The following is a 25531-nucleotide window of genomic DNA, read 5'->3' on the forward strand; positions in this document are numbered from 1 at the left end:
GACCAGGGAAGCGATGATGGGTTCACAATCAGCAATGCTATGATGCAGTTGGATATGCATTTGGCAAGCAAATTAACTGAGTGACATAAGAATTATGAATTCTGTTTCTGAAATCTGGAACTATTCAGAAAATCAAAATGGTCTTTTTCTGTTCTATTCATGCCTATGTTCCTGACTTTACAAACAAGGCAACTGTTTAAAAAAAAAATCAGCAGCACCAAATTTATTCATAACTACTTTTGCAGTTTTACCACGGATTAAAGATAATCTTCTACTGCTGGACATTTATCAATATTTCCCCTCCCATGCTGAAGCATTTGGCCATTGTGAAGGAAAACTGGCAAATTAGTATAAACTAATGCAGAATAAACATATTTTGTGCAAGCCATAATTATAAAATCTTGACAGACCTGAAAAGAAAGGAAAACATTTATCCCATCAGTATAAACTGGATTCAAACCGGCAATCCAAGAAGTGAAAGAATCAATTTGACCATTCAGTTAAGGATTGATAAGCCCTGTGCATACCTCATCAATCATATATTGGCAGTCCAATGACAACAAACTAATAAGATGCTAAAATCTGCTTTAATTGAAGATCAGTTTATCTACTGAACTCACCATATGAACATGTCCACAGACCACTAGTCCAACATTTTTGGTGAAGGCATGAACTAGATGGAGCAAAGCTGGACGGGATGTAGGAGCACCTGTCATCAATAGGCATTGGGGCCTACACAAAAAAGATGCAGTAGTTCAAAATAAAGTCAAGATAGAGGTATTACATTTACAGTGAACCTTGCGTCACATTGATACATAAACTGGATTTTAAAATTCTCATCCTCATATTCAAATCACTTCATGGACCTGCATTGGAGACCTCCTCCACCCCTACCAATCCTCCAAGATTTATGCAGTCTTCCAATTCCGACCTCGTGCACATCCCTGATTTCATTGCTCCACTATTGACTGACCAGTCCCCAGGTGCCGGAAATCCCTGCCTAAACCTCTATCCCTCTCCACTTTTAGTAAACACCTGAAAACTTACCCCTTTGACTAACCTTTTGGTAGCCTCTTATATGGCTCAGTGTCATCTTTTGTCTGATTATACTTACCTAAAGAATCTTACAACATCAACCTGAAACATCGGGGAGGATGTTTCCCCTCATTGGGCAGGCTTGGCGGGGGTGGTCGGGAAGCTGACCACCATTGGTACTGGACCACGATTTCACACTGGCAGGTCAATTAAGGCCGGCCCAGCATGAAATGCGAGCGGCAGCGCTGCCTGTGTGTAAAGGGGGGCGGGGGGGGGCGCGGTGGTGCGAACTTAACGTATACGCGCTGGAAAAACTCCGAGGCACAGAGCTGCCTCAAGGAGATGGATATTTTTTGAAAATAAAAAATAAAAATTTTTGAAATGTTATAAAACATGTCCCCTCATGTGACTCTGACACATGAACAAGGACATGTTAAATACAAGTATTAAAAGTTTAAAAAAAAATTTTAATGACTGGTCGAAACCTCATCCTGCCTCATCAACCACAAGGTTGGACAGGCAGCGAAAAATTTAAATCAATTACACTGTTAACGGCCTTAATAGTCCTTTAAATTGTCAGCGGGCCCGCTGCCGATTCCCGTGTGCGCCCATCAACCGTAATATCGCACATCATTTTACACTCGAGCTGGGTCGGGCGTGCTCCCACCCTCTCAGCGAAAAATTCAGCCCATTAGCTCTGTTTCTCTCCACAGATGCTCCCTGACTATTTCCAGAACTTTATAGAAAGTGAAATATTACCCAGGTATATCCTGTCCGCATAAAGCAAGACAAACCAATCCAGCCAATTACTGCCCCGTTAATCAACTCTCAATCATCAGCAAGTGACAACAGGTGTTGTTGACAGTGCTATCAAGGGACATTTATCCAGCAATAACCCACTTACTGAAGCTCATGTTTAGTCCCAGGAGAACCTCTCGGCTCTTGGCCTCATTACAACCTTGCCCCAAACATCAACAAGGGAGGAATTACAGAGGTGAGGTGATAAGAGAGTGCCCTTGACACCAAAGCAGCATTTGATGTGGGGCACTAAAGAGCCCTAGCAAAATTGAAGTCAATGGGAATCAGGGGAAAAACTGCACTGGTTGGAGTCATTTCTAGCACAAAGGAAAATGGTTGTAGTTGTTGTTGGCCAATGATGTCAGTCCCAGGCTATCACTATGGGAGTTTCTCAGGGTAATGCCCTTGGTCCAACCATCTTCAGCTGCTTCATCAATGACCGTCCCTCCATTATAAGGCCAGAAGTGGGCATGTTCACTGAACACTGCAGTGTTCAGTACCATTCAAGACTCCTCAGATACTGAAGTAGGCCATGTCCATATGCAGTGAGACTTGGGCTGACAAGTGGCAAGCTACACAAGTCCCAGGCAATGACCATCCCCAACAAGGGAGAACCTAACCATCTTTCCTTGACATTCACCGGCATCACCATTGCTGAATTCACAAGTATCAGCATTCTAGGGAAGCTGAACTCTGGGCCAGTCCTATTACTACTGGGGCTAAAAGAACAGGGGCTGCATTTTACATGACTCTGCCGGGGCTGTTTCCAGCAGGGGTCATGTAAAAAAGTTGTGTGCCCATCCCACCCAACTCCGAGCTCAATCCCATAACACGGCGGTGGGATGGTGCTGAAATCAATAGCCCGCGTGTCATACTTAAAAAGGTAATTAGGCTTGTTACCAAGTCAATCGACCCTGATAATATGCTGCTCAGTCCGTAAAATATTTGGGTTGGGCAGTCAGGCCGGCGCTGGCAGCCCAATCTTTTTAACTACATTCAAAGGGCAGGAAGGAAGACAGGGTTCGATCTTTGGGGGCTGCCCTTTGTGGGCTGCAGGGGGAAGGGGGTGATCCACCTAATATGGAACCCCACCTCCTTTTCTTCCTAACCCCCTGCAGCCTTAAACCTAACACCACCACCATCAACCACCAAAATCCTCCCTGCCCAAGACTCCAGACTTACTGGTTTCAGGGTCCACGAGCCTTCTTCCCCCTCTTGGAGTCCCGGCAGCATCCACTAACGTGCTCTTGTTGCTGCTGGGATTGATGGAGCTGCCAGTCAATCAGATTGGCAGGCAGTTCCAGAGGGTGGTGACTTCCTCCTCAATGAGAAGCGGAAACTCCACTTGGCCTTTGTTAAGCCCACCCACAGTGTGTTATGGCTGCAGGGCAGGCTGACATGGTGCAGGTTGGCTCCACGCCAACTTTCCTTCTGTGGGAGTGAAGACGGGAATGAAGGTGGGGGTGAGGATGGGGATGGGGATGGGGGAGGGAGGGGGGTAGGTCAGAGGCTGGCAATTCTGAGCTGAGTAACTTACCTCCCAACTCCTAAAGCTTGTCCACCAACTATAAGACACAAGTCAGGAACGTGATGAATAGCCTTCACTTGTCTGGATGAGTTCAGCTCCAACACTCAAAAAGCTCGACACGATCCAGGTCAAAGCAACCTGCTTGATCAGAACCCCATCCACTACCCTAAAAACTTTCACTCCCTCCACCACTGATACACGTTAGCTGCAGTATACACCACATATAAGATGTATTGTCGGAGCTGGCCGTGCCTCCTTCAACAACACCTTCCTAAACCACAACCTCTACCACCTAGAGGGACAAGGGCAGCTGATTTTCCCACTGGGAACGCCATTTGCAGTTGCTCTCCAAGCCACACACCAGCCTGACTGGGAACTATATCATTGTTTCTTCAGTGTCTCTGGGTCAAAATCCTAGAACACCCTTTCCAACAACACATTGGGTGTACCTATACCAAATTGACTTCAGTGATTCAAGAAGATAGCTCAATACCACCTTCTCAAGAGCAATTAGGGATAGGCAACAAATGTTGACTTTGCCAGTGAAAGAATTACAAACTCACCAATAACCTGTTCACTGATGCTCAGCTTGGGTTTTAGCAAGGATCATTCCAATCCTGACCTCAATGTAGCCTTGGTCCAAACCATAACCAAAGAGCCAAATTCCAGAGGTGAGGTGACTGACTGTCCATAGCCTCATGGCAGTATTTGGCTGAGTGTGGCATCAAGAAACTTAAGTAAAACTGAAGTCAATACAAACTGGGGGCAAGCTCTCCACACTCTCCCTTTGTGCTTACCTAGCACAAAGCAAGATGGCTGTGGTTGATTGAGGCAATCATTTAAACCCCAAGGCATTACTGCTAGAGTTCTTTAGGGCGGTGCTTTATCTTCAGCTGCTTCATCAATGACCTTTCTTCCAACCTAAGACAGAAGGGAGGATGTTTGCTGCTGATTACAGTCTTCAATTTCATTCGCAGCTTCCCAGATACTGAAGCAATCCAAGCTTGCACGTACCAAGACCTGGACAAAATCCAGACTTGGGCTGTTAAGTGACAAGTAACATTTGTGCCACACAAGTGCTAGACAACGAACTGCTCCAATAAAAGAGAATCCAACCATCTCCCCATGACATTCAAAGGCATTACCCATTTGAATACCCCAATATAAATATCAGAGGGTTACCATTGACAGAAACTGAACTGGACTAGCCATATAAATACTGAGGCTATTTAAGCAGATCCTGGGTATCCTGCAGCAACTGACTCACTTCCTGACTGCACAAAGCCTTGCTACCATCTCTAAGGCACAAGTCAGAAGTGTGATAGAATACTCTCCATTTGCATGGATGAGTGCAGCTCAACAACATGCAACAAGCTCAACACCATCCAGGACAAAGCAGCCTGCTTGACTGACACTCCATCCACCATCTTAAGCATTCATTCCCTAAACCATCTGCTCACAGTGGCTAGTGTCGACCATCCATACGATGCACTGCAGCAACTTGTCAAGGCTTCATCAATAGCACTTCCCAAACCTGCGATCTCTACTATCTAGAAGGAGAAGAGTAACAACTGCATGGAAACACCACCTGCCATTCCCCTCCAAGCCACACACCATCCTGACTTGCACTGTCATGGAGTCAAAATCCTGGATCTCCCTCTGTAACAGCACTGTGGGTATACTTACATCACATAGACTGCAGTGGTTCAAAACGGCAGCTCACCACTACCTTCTCAAGAGCTTTAGGGATGGGCAATAAAGGCTGGCTTAGTCAGTGAGGGGAATTTGCAGGCGGTGTTCCAGTGCATCTGCTGCCCTTGTCCTTCTTGGAGGTAGGGGTTACTGGTTTAGAAGGTGCTGTTGAAGGAGCCTTGGTGAGTTGCTGCAGTGCATCTTGTAGATGGTGCACACTGCTGCAACTGTGCTTCAGTGATGGAGGGAGTGAATGCTTATTGTAGTGTAGGGGTTGCCAATCAAGCTGGCAGCCCGGTCCTGGATGGTGTCAAGCCTGAGTGTTATTGGAGTTGCACTCATCCAGGCAAGTAAATTAAACACAAAAGCTGATAAGATATATACTAGCTTTGAGCCTACAATTTTGTGTAAATTTACAAAATATAACTTATTTGTTGCTATATGAACTGACAAAGTACCTCAATACAATAGACAATTGTGCCCATATTAATAATGTGCTCAGTATTCCCCATGGTTAGTTTCAAAGTCAATATCCTTGAGCACCAGTCAAATTAACATTCACATTTTAAAATGATTTTTGTTACTGCGAAAAACCATTATAGATTTTTGAATTTTTCAGGTGGACTTCAGTTACAAAGACAAGCTTTGCCCCCAGTAACTCTGCATTGCAGATTTGAGAGATTTGCAATTACCTGAAATTTTTTACATGGTCCTCAACACCTGTAAGCCGTATGGCATGTTGCAAGGCATTCAGGTAAGTCAAAGCCTGTGTGGAAGAACCCCAATTCACGTCTGCAGAAGAAATATTTTGAGTTTAGTATAACTAAATTAGTTGTATATATCACACTTATAATATTCATTACATTTATAGCTTTAAGCATTCAGGCAAATTAGATCCTAAACAAAATATTACAGAAAACACTGCAGGTCTCATCTCTTATACATCTACTTACTGTCTGCCTTATAGAACAGTATCGCATTATATCTTATACAACCCTTTCACATGGTCTAAATGCTTCTGCATTAATGTTGACTTCATGCTTCATCTCTAAAGGCGCCATTTCAAGCTAAATATCAGTGGTATTGTTCTTTGTGTATGAAAACTCCAGAGGGAGCTTATGTCAAATGTAAGTTCATGTTATTGGGTAATATTCAGATTCCTTTCATCATTTAAAAAAAATGAATGATTTTTCTGAAAGAAATATTATTTAAATTAACTTGGCAGTGGGATTTGAATTAGGATGCAGTATTAGAAAGGAGAAATATGGCATACAAAGAATTGGGAGAGCCAGATCGTACCGGAAGAAATAGTAAGGCATTAGGTTGGGGTCAGAGAGTGAACGTAATAAGATCCAAGATAAAAGCAAAATATTGCAGATGCTCAAAATCTGAAACAAAAACAAAAAGTGCTGTAAAAACTCAGCAGGTCTGACAGCATCTGTGGAGAGAAAGACAGAGTTAACGTTTTAAGTCCGTATGACACTTCTTCAGAACTAAAGAGAAGTATAAGTGTGGTAAACGATCTTATTTCACCACATTTCTACTTCTCTTTAGTTCTGAAGAATAGTCATACGGACTCAAAACGTTAACTCTGTCTTTCTCTCCACAGATGCTGTCAGACCTGCTGAGTTTTTCCAGCACTTTTTGTTTTTGTAATGAGATCTAAATTGGGTTTACAGTGCATGCTTGTTAACACAAAGTGTAGTAAATAAGGTTGGTGAGCTGCATGTAGACAATCACATAGGAATATGACATTGTGGCAACAGCTGAGTCCTGGTTTAATAAAGGGCAGGAATGGGTACTAAATATTCCTGAATACAAGCTGTTCAGGACAGATAGTTAAAGGAGGAAAGGAGGAGGGCTTTTAATATTGATCAAGAAGAATTTTACAATTCTGCAGAGATAGGATGCCATGGACAGATTGAAAACTGAATCTATTTAGTTACAGTTAAGGAACAATAGAGGTACCATTACATTACTGGGTGTATTCAATCAGCCAACTACTGGAAAAGATAGAGATATAAGGTTGCAGGGAAATTAGAGAGGTGCAAAAATTATAGAGTAGTTATAATGCGTGACTTTAATTTTCCAATATAAAGTGGCATAGTAATAGTGTAAAGGGCGAAAAGCAGGAAAAAGTTGAAGTGGGTTCAGGAAAACCTTCTTGATCAATATGTTTCCAGCACAAAGAGAAAGGAGGCATTGCTGAATCTGGTCCTTGGGAATGAGGCGGGTCAAGTTAATCAAATATCAGTAGGGAAAACATTAAGGGACCAATGTTCAAAGCATCATAAGGTTTATACTAGCTATGGAAAGGACAAGGAGCAGTCTAGAATAAAAACAATTAATTGGAAGAGGACCAATTTCAGTGGGGTGAGAACAAATCCAGCCTAAAGATTTGGAATCAAAGATTCACACGGAAAACTATAATGGAGCACAATGGGCTGCCTTTAAAGAGGAAATGGTACAATCAAGGTATATTCACATGAGGGGGAAAGGTAGGGCAAGCAAAGCCAGAGCTCCCTAGATGACAAAAAGAGAGTAAGATGAAGCAGAAAATGGGTGTGTATGACAGATGTCATGTTGTTAACATATAAATGAGAACCAGTCTGAATATAGAAAATTCAAAGCGAGGGAAAGTGGAAAAGGAAATAAGAGAGGCAAAGGGGGAGTATGAGAAAAAACTGGCAGATAACATGAAAGGGAGTACAAAAGTCTTTTCAGGTTTACAAATTGTAAAAGAATAGTACAGGTGGGGTAGGCCCTGATGAGGGACCAAAAAGAGGTTTACACAGGGAGGCAGAAGACATTGTTGAGTGCTAAATGAGTACTTTGCACCTTTTTTCACCAAAGAAGATACTGTCAAAGTCAAAATGAAAGTGGAGTAAGGTAAGTTACTCTTTGGGCTGCAATTTGATAAAGAGGTGGTATTTGAAAGGTTGGCTATACTGGAGGGCTAGATCAGTTGCATCCAAGGATAATGAGGGAAGTGAGGATGGAAATTGCAGAGGCACTGGCCATAATCTTCCAATCCTCCTCCGATACAGGGATGGTGCCAGAGACCAAGAGAATTGCAAATGTACACCTTTGTTCCAAAAAAGGGCAAAACGGATAAAAACAACTTCCACAAGTCAGTCAGTTTAACCTCAGTTGTGGGGCAGCTTTTAGAAACGATAACCTGGGACAAAATTGTCACTTGGACAAGTGTGGATTAATTAAGCCAGCACAGGTTTGTTAAAGGCAGATCGTGTTTAACTAACTTGGTGTTTTTTGATGAGATAATCGAAGGTTGATGAGGGTAATGCAGTTGATGTGATGTACATGGACTTCCAAAAGGTATTTCTTAAAGTGCCACATATTAGGCTTGTCAGCAAAGCTAAAGCCCATGGAATAAAAGGGACAGTGGGAGCATGGATACAAAGTTGGATGAGTGACAGAAACAGAGGGTCATGTTTTTGGGTTGGAAGAAGGTATGCAACGGTGTTGCCCAGAGGTTAGTACTAGGACCACAGCTCTTCTTGATATATATAGATGATTAAAGACTTGGGTGTGCATGGCACAATTACAAAATTTGGAGATGACAAAACTTGGAAGTATTGTGAACTATGAGGATAGTGATAGACTTCAAGAGGACAGGCAGGCTGGTGGAATGAGTGGACGCGTGGCATATGAAGTTTAATGCAGAGAAGTGTCAAGTAATACATTTTGGAAGGAAGAATGGGGAGAGGCTATACAAAATAAATAGCAGGTACAAAAACCGAGGTCTCGGGGTATATATGCACAAAATATTGCCAGGCAAGTTGAGAAAGTGGTTTAAAAGCATCCTTGGCTTTATAAACAGAGGCATACAGTAAAAAAGGAAATTATAATGAACCTTTATAAAAACAGTGCTTCAGTCTGAACAGAAGTATTATGTCCAACTCTGGGCACCTCATTTTAGGAAGGACGTGAAGCCTTTAGAGAAGGTGCAGAAAAGATTTACGAGAATGGTTCCAGGGATGAGGGACATCATTTATGTAGACAGATTGGAGAAGCTAGAGTTGTTCTCCTTAGAGAAGGTTGAAAGGAAATTTGTTAGAGGTGTTCAAAATCATGAGTGGTCAATTGAACAGGTAGAAACTGCTCGGAAGGGTCGAGAACCAGAGGACACATATAAGATGAATGACAAAAGAACCAATCGTGACAAGAGGAGAAAACCTTTATACATTGAGTGGTTAGGATCTAGAATACGCCAAGTTTGGTGGAGGTAGATTCAATCATGGCTTTCAAAAGGGAATCGGATAAGGAACTGAAGAAAAAAAAAATTGCCGGGTACTGGGCAATGGCAATGGTATGGGACTAACTAGGTTGCCCTTGCAGAAGGCCGATATGGACATAATGGTTACAGCACAGAAGGAAGCCACTTAATCCATTGTGTTTCTATTCAATGTCATATGTAGACCTCTCACCTCTAGCGAGGAGGAGGGCAAGTGAGAGAAAAGAAAGAATGGGTGGGGAAGTGGAGAAGGTGGAACCACCCTAAATTGAACTTCAAGGGGATGAGGTATATTCCAACTGGACAGATTAGGCAATATGATTTCCCCTTTCCCTGTAAATCGGTTATGAACCTTTCAACTGCTTAGCCCAAAATAAATCTATCCAAGGGACGATAAGTGAAAACCTGATGGCACAAAACACACAACTTTTGGGGACAGCAATAAACCTTTCAAACTTTTTCTATAGATATTTTGGCAAGTCAAATATCTAGAGCAACATGGCCCCAATTCCTGCCGTCGTTTGGGGATCCAAGGTCCTTTAGGATCTGTTAAAATCAGAATATTGAACCTATCACTTCTGATAATCATCACAAGTCACAAAAATCCAGGTTAGGCTACAAAGTGTAGGATAGAGACATCCAATTGACTTCACAGCTATAAGACAACTGGCACAGATTCAAGCCCTTGCAGTGAAGTGATTATTTTGTCTGCTTTTAACATCAGTTAGCAAATTGCTGTGCATAAACAAACAAGCGATTTATTTTTCATCTCCGCAATGCATAGGTCTGAATCAAAAAATAATTGCTAAAAAGGAACTGGACTTTCCCATTTCCAATGCTTAAATGTATGCTTATCCTAAAATGCATAAATGCTATGCATCATTTCCCCTTAAACAATAGACAAAGAGCAAATAACAAGAAGCACCATTTCCTGAAAGGTTTTGAAACAACTGACAGTTATACAACTTAGTTGTAATTTTTCCCCAGTTGATGCACAATTATTAGAGTGATGGTGTGGTGAGGAGGAATGGTTAGTGGATAAGAACTGCAAGAGAGAATTTGTACAATTTTTCCTCCCCCAGTAAACAATGAAGCACTCTGGTTTATGTCTGAATATTCTGTTTGACAGTAGCTATAAAATAAATGAAAGCGACCAAGTTGAGGAATTTTTTTTTAAGAATAACACTGCACACATCGGTTGCACTATCAACAACTATCAACAAAAAAGCAAAAGTTACAGAAAGCTGACAATTACAATTACTTTGTAAAGTAAATGCCATCATAATTGGCAATAAAATCTTTTCTATTTAAAGATTATGGGTACAATTAAGTACAAAGAGGGTCACTCATTCAAAAATAAATATTTTAAATTAAAAAGCAGCTCTTTGGTTTCAAGTTCCTTTTCTCAGCTTAACTATATTTCCTACACCCAACCATTTTCAGCTGCTTCATCAGCGACCTTTCTTCCATCGTAAGGTCAGAAGTGGGATGTTCGCTGATGATTACAATGTTCAGCACCATTCGCAACTCCACAAACACTGAAGCAATCATGCAAATACAGCAAGACCTGGACAAAATCTAGGCTTGGGCTGACAAGTGGCAAGTAACATTTGCATCACACAAGTGTCAGGCAATGACCATCTCCAACAAGCACGAATCTAACCATCGCCTCATGATGTTCAATGGCATTACCATTGCTGAATCCTCCCACTGTCAACATCCTGGGTACAAGGCACAAATCAGGAGTGTGATGGAATACTCCCCACTTGCCTGGATGAGTGCAGCTCCAACAACAATCAGGAAGCTTGGCACCATCCAGGACAAAGCAGCCCACTTGATTGGCACCCATCCACAAACATTTACTTCCTCCACCACCGACACAGTGGCAGCAGTGTGTACCATCTAAAAGATCCACTGCAGGAACTCACCATGCCTCCTTAGACAGCATCTTCTAAACCCACAACCATTATCATCTAGAAGGACAAGAGCAGCAGACAGATAGGAACACCATCTGGAGGTTCCCTCCAAGCTATTCACCATCCTGACTTGGAAATATATCACCATTCCTTCACTACTGCTGGACCAACATTGTGGAACTTCCTCCCTAACAGCACTGTGGGTCTATCTACACCACATGGACTTCAGTGGTTCAAGAAAGCAGCTCACCACTACCTTCACAAGGGCAACTAGGGATGAGCAATAAATGCTGACCTAGCTAGCGCCACCCACAACCCACGAATGAATAAAAAAACTCAAACCAACATTTGTATACCCCACTTACAATTTACAGAACAGAGGTGAATTTCAACATGTCAATAAAATGTACAAAATAATAATGCAAGAATAATCTTGCTTTGTTCAAGTAACTAGCTACATTATAAATTTATGACATTAAAAACGATATTCAAGTTGTTCAGTGTTACAGTCCATGTATAGACTTGCAGGTAAATTACTTCAATTAGTCCTCCAAATTATCACAACCACATTTTTGTTTGCTGATGCTTAACTGCGGTGTTCATGTTCTGACAATTATTGCCAGTTATACTACAACTCCCAAGGATGAAATTGCAATTTGAAAAAAAAAACTGTGTAAGAATGCAATAGCATATACAGCAGAGCTCAGTCAGCACTGCCAGTTGGTTAATGCTAATGCATGATCATTTTACCATTGAATGTTCACAATCTAACAATTAATTCCCAAGAACACAATTGCATTTTCTTTTTATCCCTTCCCTTATTTTAGTTTTTTTTTTAAGCGCTTAAAAATAATTTTTCTTCCAGGCAGCTTTGATCCTGACCACAGCCTCCACGTGCTGGCTGACCCAAATCTTTATTCCAAGTCTAGACAGTCAGCAATTTACTGACCAGCTCAACCTCTGGCTTTCCTGGAATCGACATTTCCTGCTTCCAAATACAGCCACATGCCAAGGTCCCAGCCCATACAAGGTGCCCCCTCTACCCAAAACCAGAATGGCAGTGTGACATGGGTCTAGTCGACTCATCATATCTCAGCTTCACAATCTATGTTGTCACTCTATTCTGAGAGGAACTATAAAACCAGGGTTGTGGAATCAAAGCATTTAAATAATGAAGTTGGTCAAATAAATCCACAAGAAAATCAATGAATTAAAGATCAAATAAAAAAAACAAAGCGAAAAGGGGAAAGAGTGAGAGAAACAGAAGGCAATGACAGGAAAGTTATGAGAGAAGCACCTAAGCGGCAGCACACAATTGCTGCTCAGTTACTAAAACAGGAAGAAAATTCCATCGTTCAGAAAGTCCCAAAACCCGATTACCCCCTCCACGTCCACCTCCACTGTCTCCCTGTGCCCCAGAAAAGAGCGATTTAAAAACAATCTTGAAGTTTAGGATGTTTTCCCAGCTTTCCCCATTTCATCTACATGCTCTGTTCTCAACTTCATATTGTCCTGTATTCTCCACTTCAAAAAGATAGGCCTCCAGCCACTCCAACTCTTCTCAGACCACTTTCGCCAATGTTGACCCTCTCCTTCTGAAGGCAAGACCTTATGTTGAGATACTTGATTTCAAAGTGTCTTTCAACGTATTTGAGCTCAGAAATGTTAGCATATTTAACCTAAAAGCATCACAGGCAAACCCTACCCTGTACCCACTCAGATCCCAGCTTTTCCATCAGTAATCATTAGATAGCAAAGAAGAATCAAAGTTCTGTCAAATTGTTCCTTTCCCAAGGCCCTGGGTGTTTCTCAACTGGAGCATCTACACGGATATCCTGGTTAAAATCAGGTAAAATCAGCAGAGCTCAGGAATGAAACCTTGGACCTTTTTAGTTTGCACATCACAATTATCCAAGACAATTTACAAAATATAAAGTACCCCCAAAGAGGAATTACATAGCTGGATTGATGGGTTCTTGGTATATTCAGATCTGGCAATACAGGGATGCCTCTACAAGAAAGTAATTTTCTTATCCATTTTAGCATTGTGCACATTCTGTATTATTACTAGTCAGTAGTATCAAGACAATGGGAGACTCTTTTAAGTAAAACAGACTCGATTGAAACCACATAAGTCTTGGCTGTTAAAGGTAACCAGGAATGCATGGCAAAATAATGGTAACTACTCCAAGTGGTGGTGTTACCAATAGAGACATAGGAGTTGGCCCAAAGTAAATATAATTTCAGAGAATTTTTCCTTAATATTTTCAGAAGGCCTACCAGTTAGCCTTGGCTCAGTGGTAGCACTCTTGCTTCAAGTCCCACTCAACTTCAGGAAATCATCTGGACTGACATTTCAATTCAATGCTGAGGGAGCACTGCACTGAGTTGCCCTCTTCCAATGAGATGTTAAACCGGCACTTTGTCTGCAGCTTGGATGAACATAAATTCAAGGGTTACCTGGAAAAACTCAGCAGGTCTGGCAGCATCGGCGGAGAAGAAAAGAGTTGACGTTTCGAGTCCTCATGACCCTTCGACAGTACTAGTTCTGTCGAAGGGTCATGAGGACTCGAAACGTCAACTCTTTTCTTCTCCGCCGATGCTGCCAGACCTGCTGAGTTTTTCCAGGTAATTCTGTTTTTGTTTTGGATTTCCAGCATCCGCAGTTTTTTTGTTTTTATAAATTCAAGGGTATTTGCCTCAGTGCACTAGCCGATATTTTGCTCTCGATCAATACCATTGACAATTATTTTTTAAACTCAGCTCATTGCCATTAGCTGGAGTTTGATGCATACAAATTGGTTGCTACATCTCCCTATATTCTATATTCAAAAGTACTTTATTAGATGTAATGTGTTTTAGGATGCCCTTAGGCCATATCAAAAAATATTTATGAAGAAAATGACTAGTATTAAATAGCTTAGTATAGCTTCTTTGAAGTTATTTTTAGCTATTTTGAAATTGGGTTACTTACAGGTGGAGGTCTAGACACCCTTATTATTAACTTTTGCTGATAAACCCATTTTCAGCTGCGCTAATAAAATACATCAAGGAATATATTTTAAGTGGAAAAAAACCCAATAATACTACCTGGTTGCATTGGTTCATGAAATAATTTATTTTTGTAATTAAAGAGATCAAATTCAGGGGAAACTTGAACTGCAACTTAACCAATGTAATTTCAAGTGCATTTTGGGTATGATCTCCATATTGCGCTGGAAGTGGAAACTCTACCCCACAATGACCACAGCACTATTTTACAGCGAATCCCATTTTCTAATGGTACCCATTTGCTCACTGTACATTTTAAGCATCATTAGTGAAAAAAATAATTGCTAGAAGCCATTATTTGCCCAACATGGTAGGAAGGAGGCCTTCAGCAAACTGGCTGGTCAAATAGAACCTTATTTGGTCTGGATTAACAACTGAACCTAACAAAGTGGACAGAACTGGGCCAATAGAAGAGTGTCATTATTCTATGCTAGATTGTCAAAGAACTTACTTCAGTGATAAAATTCTTCTCATTGCATGAGCCTTTTAGAGTCCATTATTAAAGATGAGATTTCAGAATACTTGGAAGTGCATGGTAAAATAGGGCAAAGTCAGCATGGTTTCATCAAGGGGAGGTTATGCCTGACAAATCTGTTAGAATTCTTTGAGGAGGTAACGAGTAGGTTAGACAAAGGAGAACCAATGGATATTATCTACTTGGACTTCCAAAAGGCCTTTGACAAGGTGCCGCACAGGAGGCTGCTCATTAAGATAAGAGCCCATGGTGTTAGAGGCAAGGTACTAGCATGGAAAGAAGATTGGCTGTCTTGCAGGAGGCAGAGAGCGGGAATAAGGGGGTCCTTCTCAGGATGGCAGCCGGTGACTAGTGGAGTTCCGCAGGGGTCAGTGTTGGGACCACAACTTTTCACTTTATACATTAACGATCTAGATTATGGAACTGAGGGCATCCTGGCTAAGTTTGCAGATGACACAAAGACAGGTGAGGGACAGGTAGTATTGAGGAGGTGGGGAGACTGCAGAAGTATTTGGATAGGTTAGGAGAATGGACAAAGAAATGGCAGATGGAATACAAGATGGGGAAGTGTGAGGTCATGCACTTTGGTAGGAAGAATAGACGCATAGACTATTTTCTAAATGGGGAGAGAATTCAGAAGTCTGGACTGCAAAGGGACTTGGAAGTCCTAGTCCAGGATTCTCTTAAGGTTAAATTGCAGGTTGAATCAGTAGTTAGGAAGGCAAATGCAATGTTGGCATTTATTTCGAGAGGACTAGAATATAAAAGCAGAGATGTGCTGCTGAGGCTTAATAAGGCTCTGGTCATACCACATTTAGAATATTGCGAGCAATTTTGGGCCCCGTTTCTCAGGAAGGATGTGCTGGCCCTGGAGAGGGTCCAGAGGAGGTTCACGAGAATGATCCCAGGAATGAAAGGATTAACATATGAGGAACGTTTGAGGACTCTGGGTCTATACTTGATGGAGTTTAGAAGGCTGAGGGGGTATCTGATTGAAACTTACAGAATACTGAAAGGCCTGGATAGAGTGGACTTGGGGAAGATGTTTCCATTAGTAGGAGAGACTAGGACCCGAGGGCACAGCCGCAGAGTAAAGGGAAGACCTTTTAGAACAGAGATGAGGAGAAACTTCTTTAGCCAGAGAGTGGTGAATCTATGGAATTCATTGCCACAGAAGGTTGTGGAGGCCAGGTCATTGAGTGTATTTAAGACCGAGATAGATAGGTTCTTGATTGGTAAGGGGATCAAAGTTTATGGGGAAAAGGCGGGAGAATGGGGTTGAGAAACTTAGCAGCCATGATTGAACGGCAGAGCAGACTCGATGGGCCAAATGGCCTAATTTCTGCTCCTATGTCTTATGTCTTAAGAGCTTTTGCTTTTGAAAATCGATCACCAAGTGGAAGATTGTGTTCTTGACATTAATCACAGCTCAATCTCTTGATCAGACTGTCTGAGATTCAAGGTACAATAATCATTTTGAACTGCTCCTTCCTGTGAAGTTTTTCAAGGGTTAAGTTCCAGATCAGCCAACTACGCATCCCCAAGTTTTTATAGGTGGGGAGGTAATGAGAATACAACCCTTCCTCCTACTCACCGGAAGGTTTTCATATCCCTAGAATAAAGTAGCTCAGAAAGCTGAATCAGGGACTGTTAATGTGAAGAAACTTCAACTTGCTGATTTCTCTACTTAAACACAAGAGACAACCATTCCCCCACAAAAAGGTTCGCCAACTCGTGTTTGTATACTTCCTCATGAGTCACAGAAAAATGTAATCAATTGAATACTTCAGAATTGGAGTTGGGAGTATGCTGTCACTGGCTTATAGAATCAGAGTCAGACTTGTATTTTCACCTACACTGTGCCTGGCCACGTGCAACCTCAACAGTCGAAAATGAAAACATAAAATGCTGGAAAAAACTCAGCAAGTCTAGCAGCATCTGTGGAGAGAGAAAGAGACAGAGTCAACGTTTTGAGTCCCTACGACCCTACAGGGCTCTGAAGAATGGTCATACGGACTCGAAACGTTAACTGTGTTTCTCCACAATGCTGCTAGACCTGCCAGCATTTTCTGTTTTCGTTTCAGATTTCTAGCATCCACAGTATTTTGGTTTTACCAGGAATCCCAAGATGCTTCTGTGACAAGCTAAGCATCCTCACCCAGGGTCATCACCACCCTCCCACAACCACAGAAAAAAAAACTAACAAAGTGCCAGTATAAAAATCCAGCCGGGTTTTCATTTTTTGAACAACACCCTCAGGAAGGTTTTAATCAAGATAGTGCAGCTTCAAAGATAAACTGCTTTTGTCATATCCAGGGGCTGTTGGTAAATGACTGTCAAATCACAATGGAGGCTGTCTATTGATGACAACATCTCCAGAAGATCGTTGTCACATTTACGGATGATTTGAAGTATATATATTTAGCAGAGATCACCAGACATGGGTTTTCAGATAAGTGACCTTTCATGTCACATTAAATGCAGATGAAGAACTTCCAAAAGTCTCAAAAAGCGACAAAGGGAATTCTTTGTCTTCTGCTTCATGATAGAAGAACATAACAGCCCTCCTGCTCCTTGTACTGAAAGATACACCACAACCTCAACTGCTGAGGCTGTCAATGCTCTCCACCAGCTCTTGAATGGATATACTAACAGGAGCAGCAGGGGAGGCAATGAATGTGGAATGCAGGGAGAATCCTGCAATCAGGAGTTGATGTAGGTGCCTAGAGTCCTTGGGAGTTGAAGCAAAAGTCTTAGTGCTTACTCGGTAATTTATGAAACTCAAGAAATAAGTGAAAATCTATTCAATTCATTTGTTTGTGGCTATCTGTGGGGGGTGGGTGGTGCAGACAAGGGAAGTGTCTAGGTTTGGAGGGCATTCAGCAAATCTATTTTCAGAGATTTTCATCTAACACCCAAGGGATGAGCACTAGTACTCATGTTACCAAACATTTTGCTCTAGTGGAAAAAAAACATTTGCTAAATAGCTAGAAAACAGACAAGGGAAACTGGTAATGTCACAGTTGCCAACCAATATTGTGACCACTTTCATCTCCTCCTTGGAACAGAAATAAACTAGGCTGTACCAAGCTGATCCAAGTGTAGAATGAAACCATGGGTATGAAGAGAACTTCAATATAGCAGATGAAGCCACACTCTGAGCATCAATATCTTCATGGATGGTCTTAACTAACATCAGCAGCCATGGCACTTAATTAATAATCTGACCTATTTTCAGTGGGTGTATTCCTCTAGGATTTTATTTAATTTTTTTAAAGAGCAGTCCCTATGGGTCTTAACAGGAAGGTTAAGCAGTTCTGACAGACTTTTGTATCGCATTTAGATGACACATAGCAGATGCCCACTATGCTCATCTGAAATACTGTAAATCTTTGACAATTTGGTAAAATGCTCAAAATCCAAAGGGTAGAGTGATAATTGATTAGGCATAGCTTTATTCAATAGTTGAAAATGGAAGATCAAATAAGCAACATTCTAACACCACAATAATGTTTGGATCAGTAGTTGCCAATATGATTTTTCCCCACTGATTATTATTGCAGTCGAAATGAATTAGTTGATTGGAATCTCTATGAAAGAGAGCACAACTCCAAAGAATTTTGATTTTTACTACAGTTCAACCACTTTAACAGAAAGCTAAGAATTTTTAAGCACTTACGCTCAAATCCACTTATCCCATCTTCAATTACAAGCTACATCAAGTTACCTGGTTACCAAGAGCAGTCATCTACCAATCCTGTAAATAATTGATTAGTTTTACGCGCTATGAACCAGAAATTAAGACAAAAGAAATTGGAAATATTTGTTTCTGCCAATCTTGGCAGAAGTTACAACCTGACATCTAGAAAACACAGCCACAGAGAAAGTTATTTATGAAGACTATTAAATCTTAACAATGATATTAAGTTCCATACATGACAACAATCTGCAGACAATAGCATAATAAAATAACCACATTTTGTAGTCAGGGTTTTTTTTTTAAAAAGAGGGACAAACATTGAAAAGATTCTTGAATAAAGATCCTATCACACAGAAAATGAGTACCACCTACACAAGGAATTCCACAAAAAGTTTACAAATTTAGCCCAAAGTTCAAAAACCAAAAAATCACCGAAAAAGAGCACCAAATCAAAAGCTTATGCTAAAATTTCCATTTTATATGTAGGGATTTACTTCATATGCAGTTTTGCAGAAGTGTTCCTTTTGCCTTGTGTAAGCTCAAGTGACAAGAGGCATATGATGACATTTGTATACAACAGTGACAAGAGAATTAAACTCTAGACATTGCACTAGAAAAACTGCAGAGAGTTGCAGTTCAATAGATACCACTTTTCAAAACTATTGTGTAAACTACAATGTACTGTTGAAACAGCATTGATAACTAAACAGTTAGCAGTCATAACCTCTGGTCACAGGTAATGTTTCAGCAAAATTAGCGGACCTGTTCAATGCTTTTAAATAAAGTGCAATAGCAAACTAAATAATTCAGACTAGCAAACTAACATTTTTAAAATAAACTCTCTCCATGGCACCAATTCCTTGCTGGAGTATGGTTCCACAGGCAATAGCCACCCTCCAGTACTTGCCCGTTTGGTCATGATCCATGTACAGGGCTAGACAGAGAGTGGTAAAGCAAGCTATTCAACTAGTGTGGCATATCATCTCATTCACTGGCAACACAACTAAGCATTTTGAGTAGTAAGTACGGAATAGTGATTAAGAGTAAATGTTGCAGACAATTTTCCCCTTCCTAATCCAAATCATCTGCACCACTTCCCCGGCTCGGTTCATTTAACTCATTACAGAACAGAAATTAAACCTAGGACTTCAGTACTGCTGAAAAAAAGGAGAGATGCTGTTGAAGCTTTTCATCTTGCATTCATCAGGACAGATACATAAGAATAAACAGAGTCTCTTCTCGTATAGTACAAATTGTTGTTCCTTTTAGATTTCATATTCTTGTTCTCAAGTTCTGTACTACCAAGTGTTAGAATCATATCTCTCAAGACCGAATTTTTCTTCTACAAAATGGAAGGACACGGCATGATTTGGGCATTTGGATGCTAATCTGGGATTTTCTTTTAAAAAGGTCATAACCTCACCTTGGGAATTGTCAGCAAGCAGGCCCCTTCAAAGAAATCACCTGACCTTTTTGGTACTTAAGGAAGACTTGTTGTTTGTTTGTAACTGCATATAACTTTAATTGATGGAGAAAAGAAACTGAAAAGGAAGGTTGGTAACTTGCTGGAAATCACATGGGCGAGAGGGAAAAAAACTTAAGCTGTGAATCTACTTGTTTTGAAGGCAGTCTTGGTGGGGAACAAGCTGAAGGAAGGCAGGCTACCCGAACTGGCTCCCTCTCTCCTCCTTGCCTAAAATTGTGTACGGCTATCAACCTGTAGCCAAAGGACATTCATCTGAGTGTAACTGGTCTGCATTTGAACCTGCAAAGCTGAGACCAGTTGGGTGAGAACTTCCAGGCATTCAACAGGACTGGCAAGGGAACTCCAGGCCAACAGCATCGAGGCCCTGTGGACGTTATCCTTTATTTTATAACACCCATCCTCCAAAGCCCATCTCTGCAGACCTGATTGCTCTTTGTTTGTCTGCACACTGGGGGAATTCCTTAGGAAGAGGTAGATAGTTACAGTTCCCAATTATATTTTTGTTAACCAGTACTTGCAACTTGTGAAAAGAGGTTTTGTTTTAAAATAAATTAATTACTGACTTTTTTTTGGAAAGTAGCCTGGTCATACTCACTTTTCTTCTGGGTACTTGAGATATATGTACACAATTGGCCATTTCAGTGAGAAAATTAAACATGCGAATTAATGGTACTGCCTGCAGAGTAGTGGGGCTTGATAATTCACGCACTCCTCCCACCCAGGTCATAACATAAACTGGGGCTTGTCTGGGATTTGAAACTCAAGACAGCAGGTGATAATAATCAGAATAATAATTGGTAAGGAATAAAAGGACAGAGACCAGGTTTCTTATGTTATGTTAGTAAACTAAAATGGCATTGGAAGTTGCTAAGACTTCTCAACAGATGAAAACTGTAAACCTGACTGATTTACCAAAGCAACCAAGACTCAGCTAATAGAATTTGTGGATAAGTTGGAGTTAGAATTACCATAAAAGAAAAGCAGAAATACTTGAGATAATAGCACAGCATTTGAAATTAGAAGGGATACCAGAGAAACCATGATCTCCAGGATGGGGGGGGGGGGGGTGGTGGGGGTAGTCAATTGAGTTAGCTAAGATCAAGTTGTGAAAGAAGCAACTTGAACAGGAAAAGAAACCAAAAAAACTTGAATTGGAGGCTGAAGAAGAAAAAGAAAGAATTGGAATTGAAAAGGCTAGAGGCAAAAGAAAAAGGAAAAGAGAGGAAAGGAAAAAGAGAGCGCATTTCAAAGGGAGCAAGCAGACAGGCAGGAAAGACAAAGGGAGCAAGAACTTCACCTCTAGAGGGAGAAGTTAGCAATGGAGGAAAGAGAGACGGAATGAAAAAGAGAATACTAGCTTAAAAGGCTGGGCTTTAAAAAAAAAGCCTCCACCACGCTCCCAGGCAGCGCATTCCAGACCATCACCACTCTCTGGGTAAAAAAGTTTTTCCTCACAGCCCCCCTAAACCTCCTGCCCCTCACCTTCAACTTATGCCCCCTTGTGACTGACCCTTCAACTAAGGGGAACAGCTGCTCCCTATCCCATCATGTCCATGCCCCTCATAATCTTGTACACCTCGATCAGGTCACCCCTCAGTCTTCTCTACTCCAACAAAAACAACCCAAGCCTATCCAACCTCTCATAACTTAAATGTTTCATCCCAGGCAACATCCTGGTGAATCTCCTCTGCAACCCCTCCAGTGCAATCACATCTTTCCTATAATGTGGCAACCAGAACTGCACACAGTACTCCAGCTGTGGCTTCACCAAGATTCTATACAACATGACCTCCCTACTTTTGTAATCTATGCCTTGATTGATAAAGGCAAGTGTCCCATATGCCTTTTTCATCACCCACTAACATGCCCCTCTCCCTTCAGAGATCTATGGACACACACACCAAGGTCCCTTTGTTCCTCAGAACTTCCTAGTGTCATGCCATTCATTGAATACTTCCTTGTCAAATTACTCCTTCCAAAGTGTATCACCTCACACTTTCTGGGTTAAGTTCCATCTGCCACTTATCTGCTCATTTGACAATCTCGTCTATATCTTCCTGTAGCTCACGAGACTCAACCTCACTGTTAAGCACCTGGCCAATCTGTGAGTCATCCGCAAACTTACTCATCCTACCTCCCACACAGTCATCTATGTCATTTATATAAATGACAAATAATAGGGGACTGAGCACAGATCCTTGTGGTATGCCACTGGACACTGGCTTCCAGTCACTAAAGCATCCTTCTATCAGCACCCTGTGTCTCCTACAACTGAGCCAATTTTGAATCCACCTTATCAAATTACCCTGTATCCCAAGTGCATTTGCCTTCTTTATAAGTCTCCCATCTGGAACCTTGTCAAAGACTTTGCTGAAATCCATATAAACTACATCAACTGCACTACCCTCATCTACACACCTGGTCACCTCCTCAAAAAAAATTCAATCAAATTTGTTAGACATGACCTCCCTCTGACAAAGCCATAATGACTATCCCAGATCAAACCTTACCTCTCCAAGTGGAGATAGATACTCTCCTTCAGAACTCTCTCCAATAGTTTCCCTACCACTGTCATGAGACCCACTGGTCTGTAGTTCCCTGGCTTATCTCTACAACCCTTTTTAAATAGCGGAATCATATTAGCTGTTCTCCGGTCCTCTGGCACCTCCCCCGTGGCCAGAGAGGAATTAAAAATTTGGGTCAGAACCCCTGCAATTTCCTCCCTTGCCTCCCTGAGCAGTCTCGGAGGCGAATCATCTGGACCTGGAGATTTGTCCACTTTTAAGCCTGCCAACACCTCCAATACCTTGTCACTCCCTATATCAATTTGCTTAAGAACCTCGCAGTCTCTCTCCCAGAGTTCGATACCTTCATCCTCATTCTCTTGGGTAAAGACGGATGTGCAGTATTCATTCAACACTCTAGCGATGCCCTCTGGCTCCACCCATAGATTGCCCCCTTGGTCCCTTATGGGCCCCATTCTTTCCCTGGTTATCCTCTTCCCATTGATATACTTATAGAATATCTTGGGATTTTCCCTACTTTTACCAGCCAGAGCTTTCTCATATCCCCTAATTGCTTTCTTAAGCTCCACCCTGCACTTTCTGTACTCTACTAATGCCTCTGCTGATTTGCTTTCCTTGTACCTGCTAAAAGCCTCTCCTTTCCTTCACATCATAACCTGAATATCTCTAGTCATCCATGGTTCTCTGGGCTTGTTACTCCTTCCTATCACCCTAGAGGGAACATGTTGAAACTGTACCCTCCCCATTTCCTTTTTGATCACTCCCCACTGTTCCTCTGTAGATTTCCCCACAAGTAACTGTTCCCAGTTTACCTTGACCAGATCCTGCCTTATTTTACTAAAATCCACTCTCCCCCAATCCAAAATGTTTTTCTGCAACTTGTCTATTTCTTTGTCCATAACAAACATAAACTGTACCATGTTGTGGTCGCTTACGCTAAAATGCTCGCCCACCACCACCTCAGCCACCTGTCCGGCTTCATTCCCCAGAATTAGGTCCAGCCCTGCACCATCCCTTGTTGGACCCTCTACGTACTGACCTAAAAGTTCTCCTGTACATATTTCAAGAAATCCACTCCATCCAAGCCATTATGTCTATCCCAATTAATGTTGGGAAAGTTGAAATCACCTAATATAATTACCCTATTGTTATTTTTTTTATATACACCTCCGCAAATTGTGCACATATTTGCTCCTCAATTTCTCGCTGACTATCTGGTGGTCTATAATAAACACCTAACAATGTGGCTACCCCTTTTTTATTCCTAAGCTCTACCCACAAAGCTTCATTTGATGCCCCCTCCAAGATATCATCTCTCCTTACTGCAGTAACTGGCTCCTTAACTAATAATGCAACGCCTCCTCTTTTACCCCCTCCCCTGTCTCGCCTGAAGATTCTAGATCCTGGAATGTTGAGCTGCCAACCCTGCCTTTCCCTCAACCATGTCTCAGTGATGGCTACTATATCACAATTCCACGTGTCAATCCTCACCCTTACCTCATCCATTTTACCTGTAATACTCCTGGCATTAAAGTAAAGGCCATCCAGCCTTGCCTTACTCCCTTGAAGCTTAATGCAGCTGTACTCCCTCTGACTTGATTGTTTTACTGTATTATGATGTGTCCCTATTCTGCTAACATTCTGTGTCCCCTCCCCCTGCCGAATTAGTTTAAACTCCTTCCAACAGCACTAGCAAACCCGACTGCAAGGATGTTAGTTCCGCTCTGGTTCAGGTGTAGACCGACCCGCTTATACAGGTCCCACCTTCCCCAGAAACGGTCCCAATGATCCAGGAACCTAAAATCCTCCCTCCTGCACCAACTCTTAAGGCAAGTATTCATTTGCACTATTCTCCTATTTCTGAGCTCGCTAGCACGTGGCACTGGGAGTAATCCAGAGATTACAACTCGAGAGGTCCATCTTTTTAGTCTACTGCCTAACTCCCTGAATTCTTGATGCAAAACCTCATCCCTCTTTCTACCTATGTCATTAGTACCAACATGTACCATGACCTCTGCCTTATCACCCTCCCCCTTCAGGGTCGTTCAGTGACATCCCGGACCCTGGCATCAGGGAGGCAACACACCATCCTGGAGTCACGTTGATGGCCACAGTAGCACCTATCTGTTCCTCTGACTATAGAATCCCCTATTACTATTGGTCTTCCTCCCCTCCTGTACAGACAGGCTGCTTTTGGTGCCAGAAGTTTGGCTCTGTCTGCAATCCCTGAAGGAACCAGTGCCCTCACCAGCCTCCAAAATAGAATACCGGTTTGCGAGCGGGAGCCCAGGGGACTCCTGAACTACCTGCCTGTTTCTCTTGGACTGCCTGATCACCCATTCCCTTCCTTCCTCAAGTCCCTTCATCTTCGGTGTTAACACCTCTCCAAACGTGCTATCCACAATGCTCTCAGACTCGTGGATGCTCCAGTGTCCCCAGCCACTGTTCCAGCTCTGAAACCCGAGCTTTCAGGAGCTGCAGCTGGACACACTTCCTGCACACATGCTGGTCCCGGGCACAGGAAATGTACCCAGCTTCCCACATGGAGCACACCATGGCTTTGAGTGCTCCTGCCATGACTTATCCCTTTAAATTAAACCTTTAAAGTCAATTACTCTAGGGCCCTTCTTTCCTGATTCTCGTTACTATAGAATATACAAACTATAAACCACAAAAAGACCTTAAACTATAAGCGATTAAAGCAGTAAATACCTTACCATTACTTACCAGTGATTCCTTTCCCTTGTAGCCTCTACTGCTGCAGCAGGGCAAGACCCACACTCTGAAGATTTACGAAGTTGGATAGCAAGGAAAAAATGCAAAGAGCACCTCATCCCCTTTGCAGCGAATTCCCGCTTTGCACCAAATTGCCAATACCCACTCTGACTGTGCCCCACTCAGGATGTTCCCCCCCCACCCCTGTTAGTGTGTAAACACTTATGCTGGGGAAAGGCATAACTTTTCCACCAGAGCGCGCATTAAAAGCCAAAGTTTTAATTAATAGTATTGACAGAGAGTATATATACCCATACCTTTGAACCAGGTGCACCTGGAGTATGAACTAATGTCT

The 25531-nt window shown here is 41.9% G+C and overlaps 1 protein-coding gene across 2 annotated transcripts in view; it reads right to left on the reverse strand.

The window, feature by feature from the left end:
• slc12a2 (solute carrier family 12 member 2) overlaps positions 1-25531 on the reverse strand; it is a 241325-nt gene that overhangs the window by 48121 nt on the left and 167673 nt on the right. For both annotated transcript variants that reach the window (XM_041185697.1, XM_041185698.1), the window contains 2 exons: positions 5746-5845; positions 621-732 (listed from right to left, as the gene is read on the reverse strand). In XM_041185697.1, coding sequence (XP_041041631.1) covers positions 621-732; positions 5746-5845 — 212 coding nt within the window. The remainder of the gene's footprint in view (positions 1-620; positions 733-5745; positions 5846-25531) is intronic.

The sequence above is a fragment of the Carcharodon carcharias genome, chromosome 4, assembly GCF_017639515.1.
Source record: "Carcharodon carcharias isolate sCarCar2 chromosome 4, sCarCar2.pri, whole genome shotgun sequence".
Lineage (NCBI taxonomy): Eukaryota > Metazoa > Chordata > Chondrichthyes > Lamniformes > Lamnidae > Carcharodon > Carcharodon carcharias.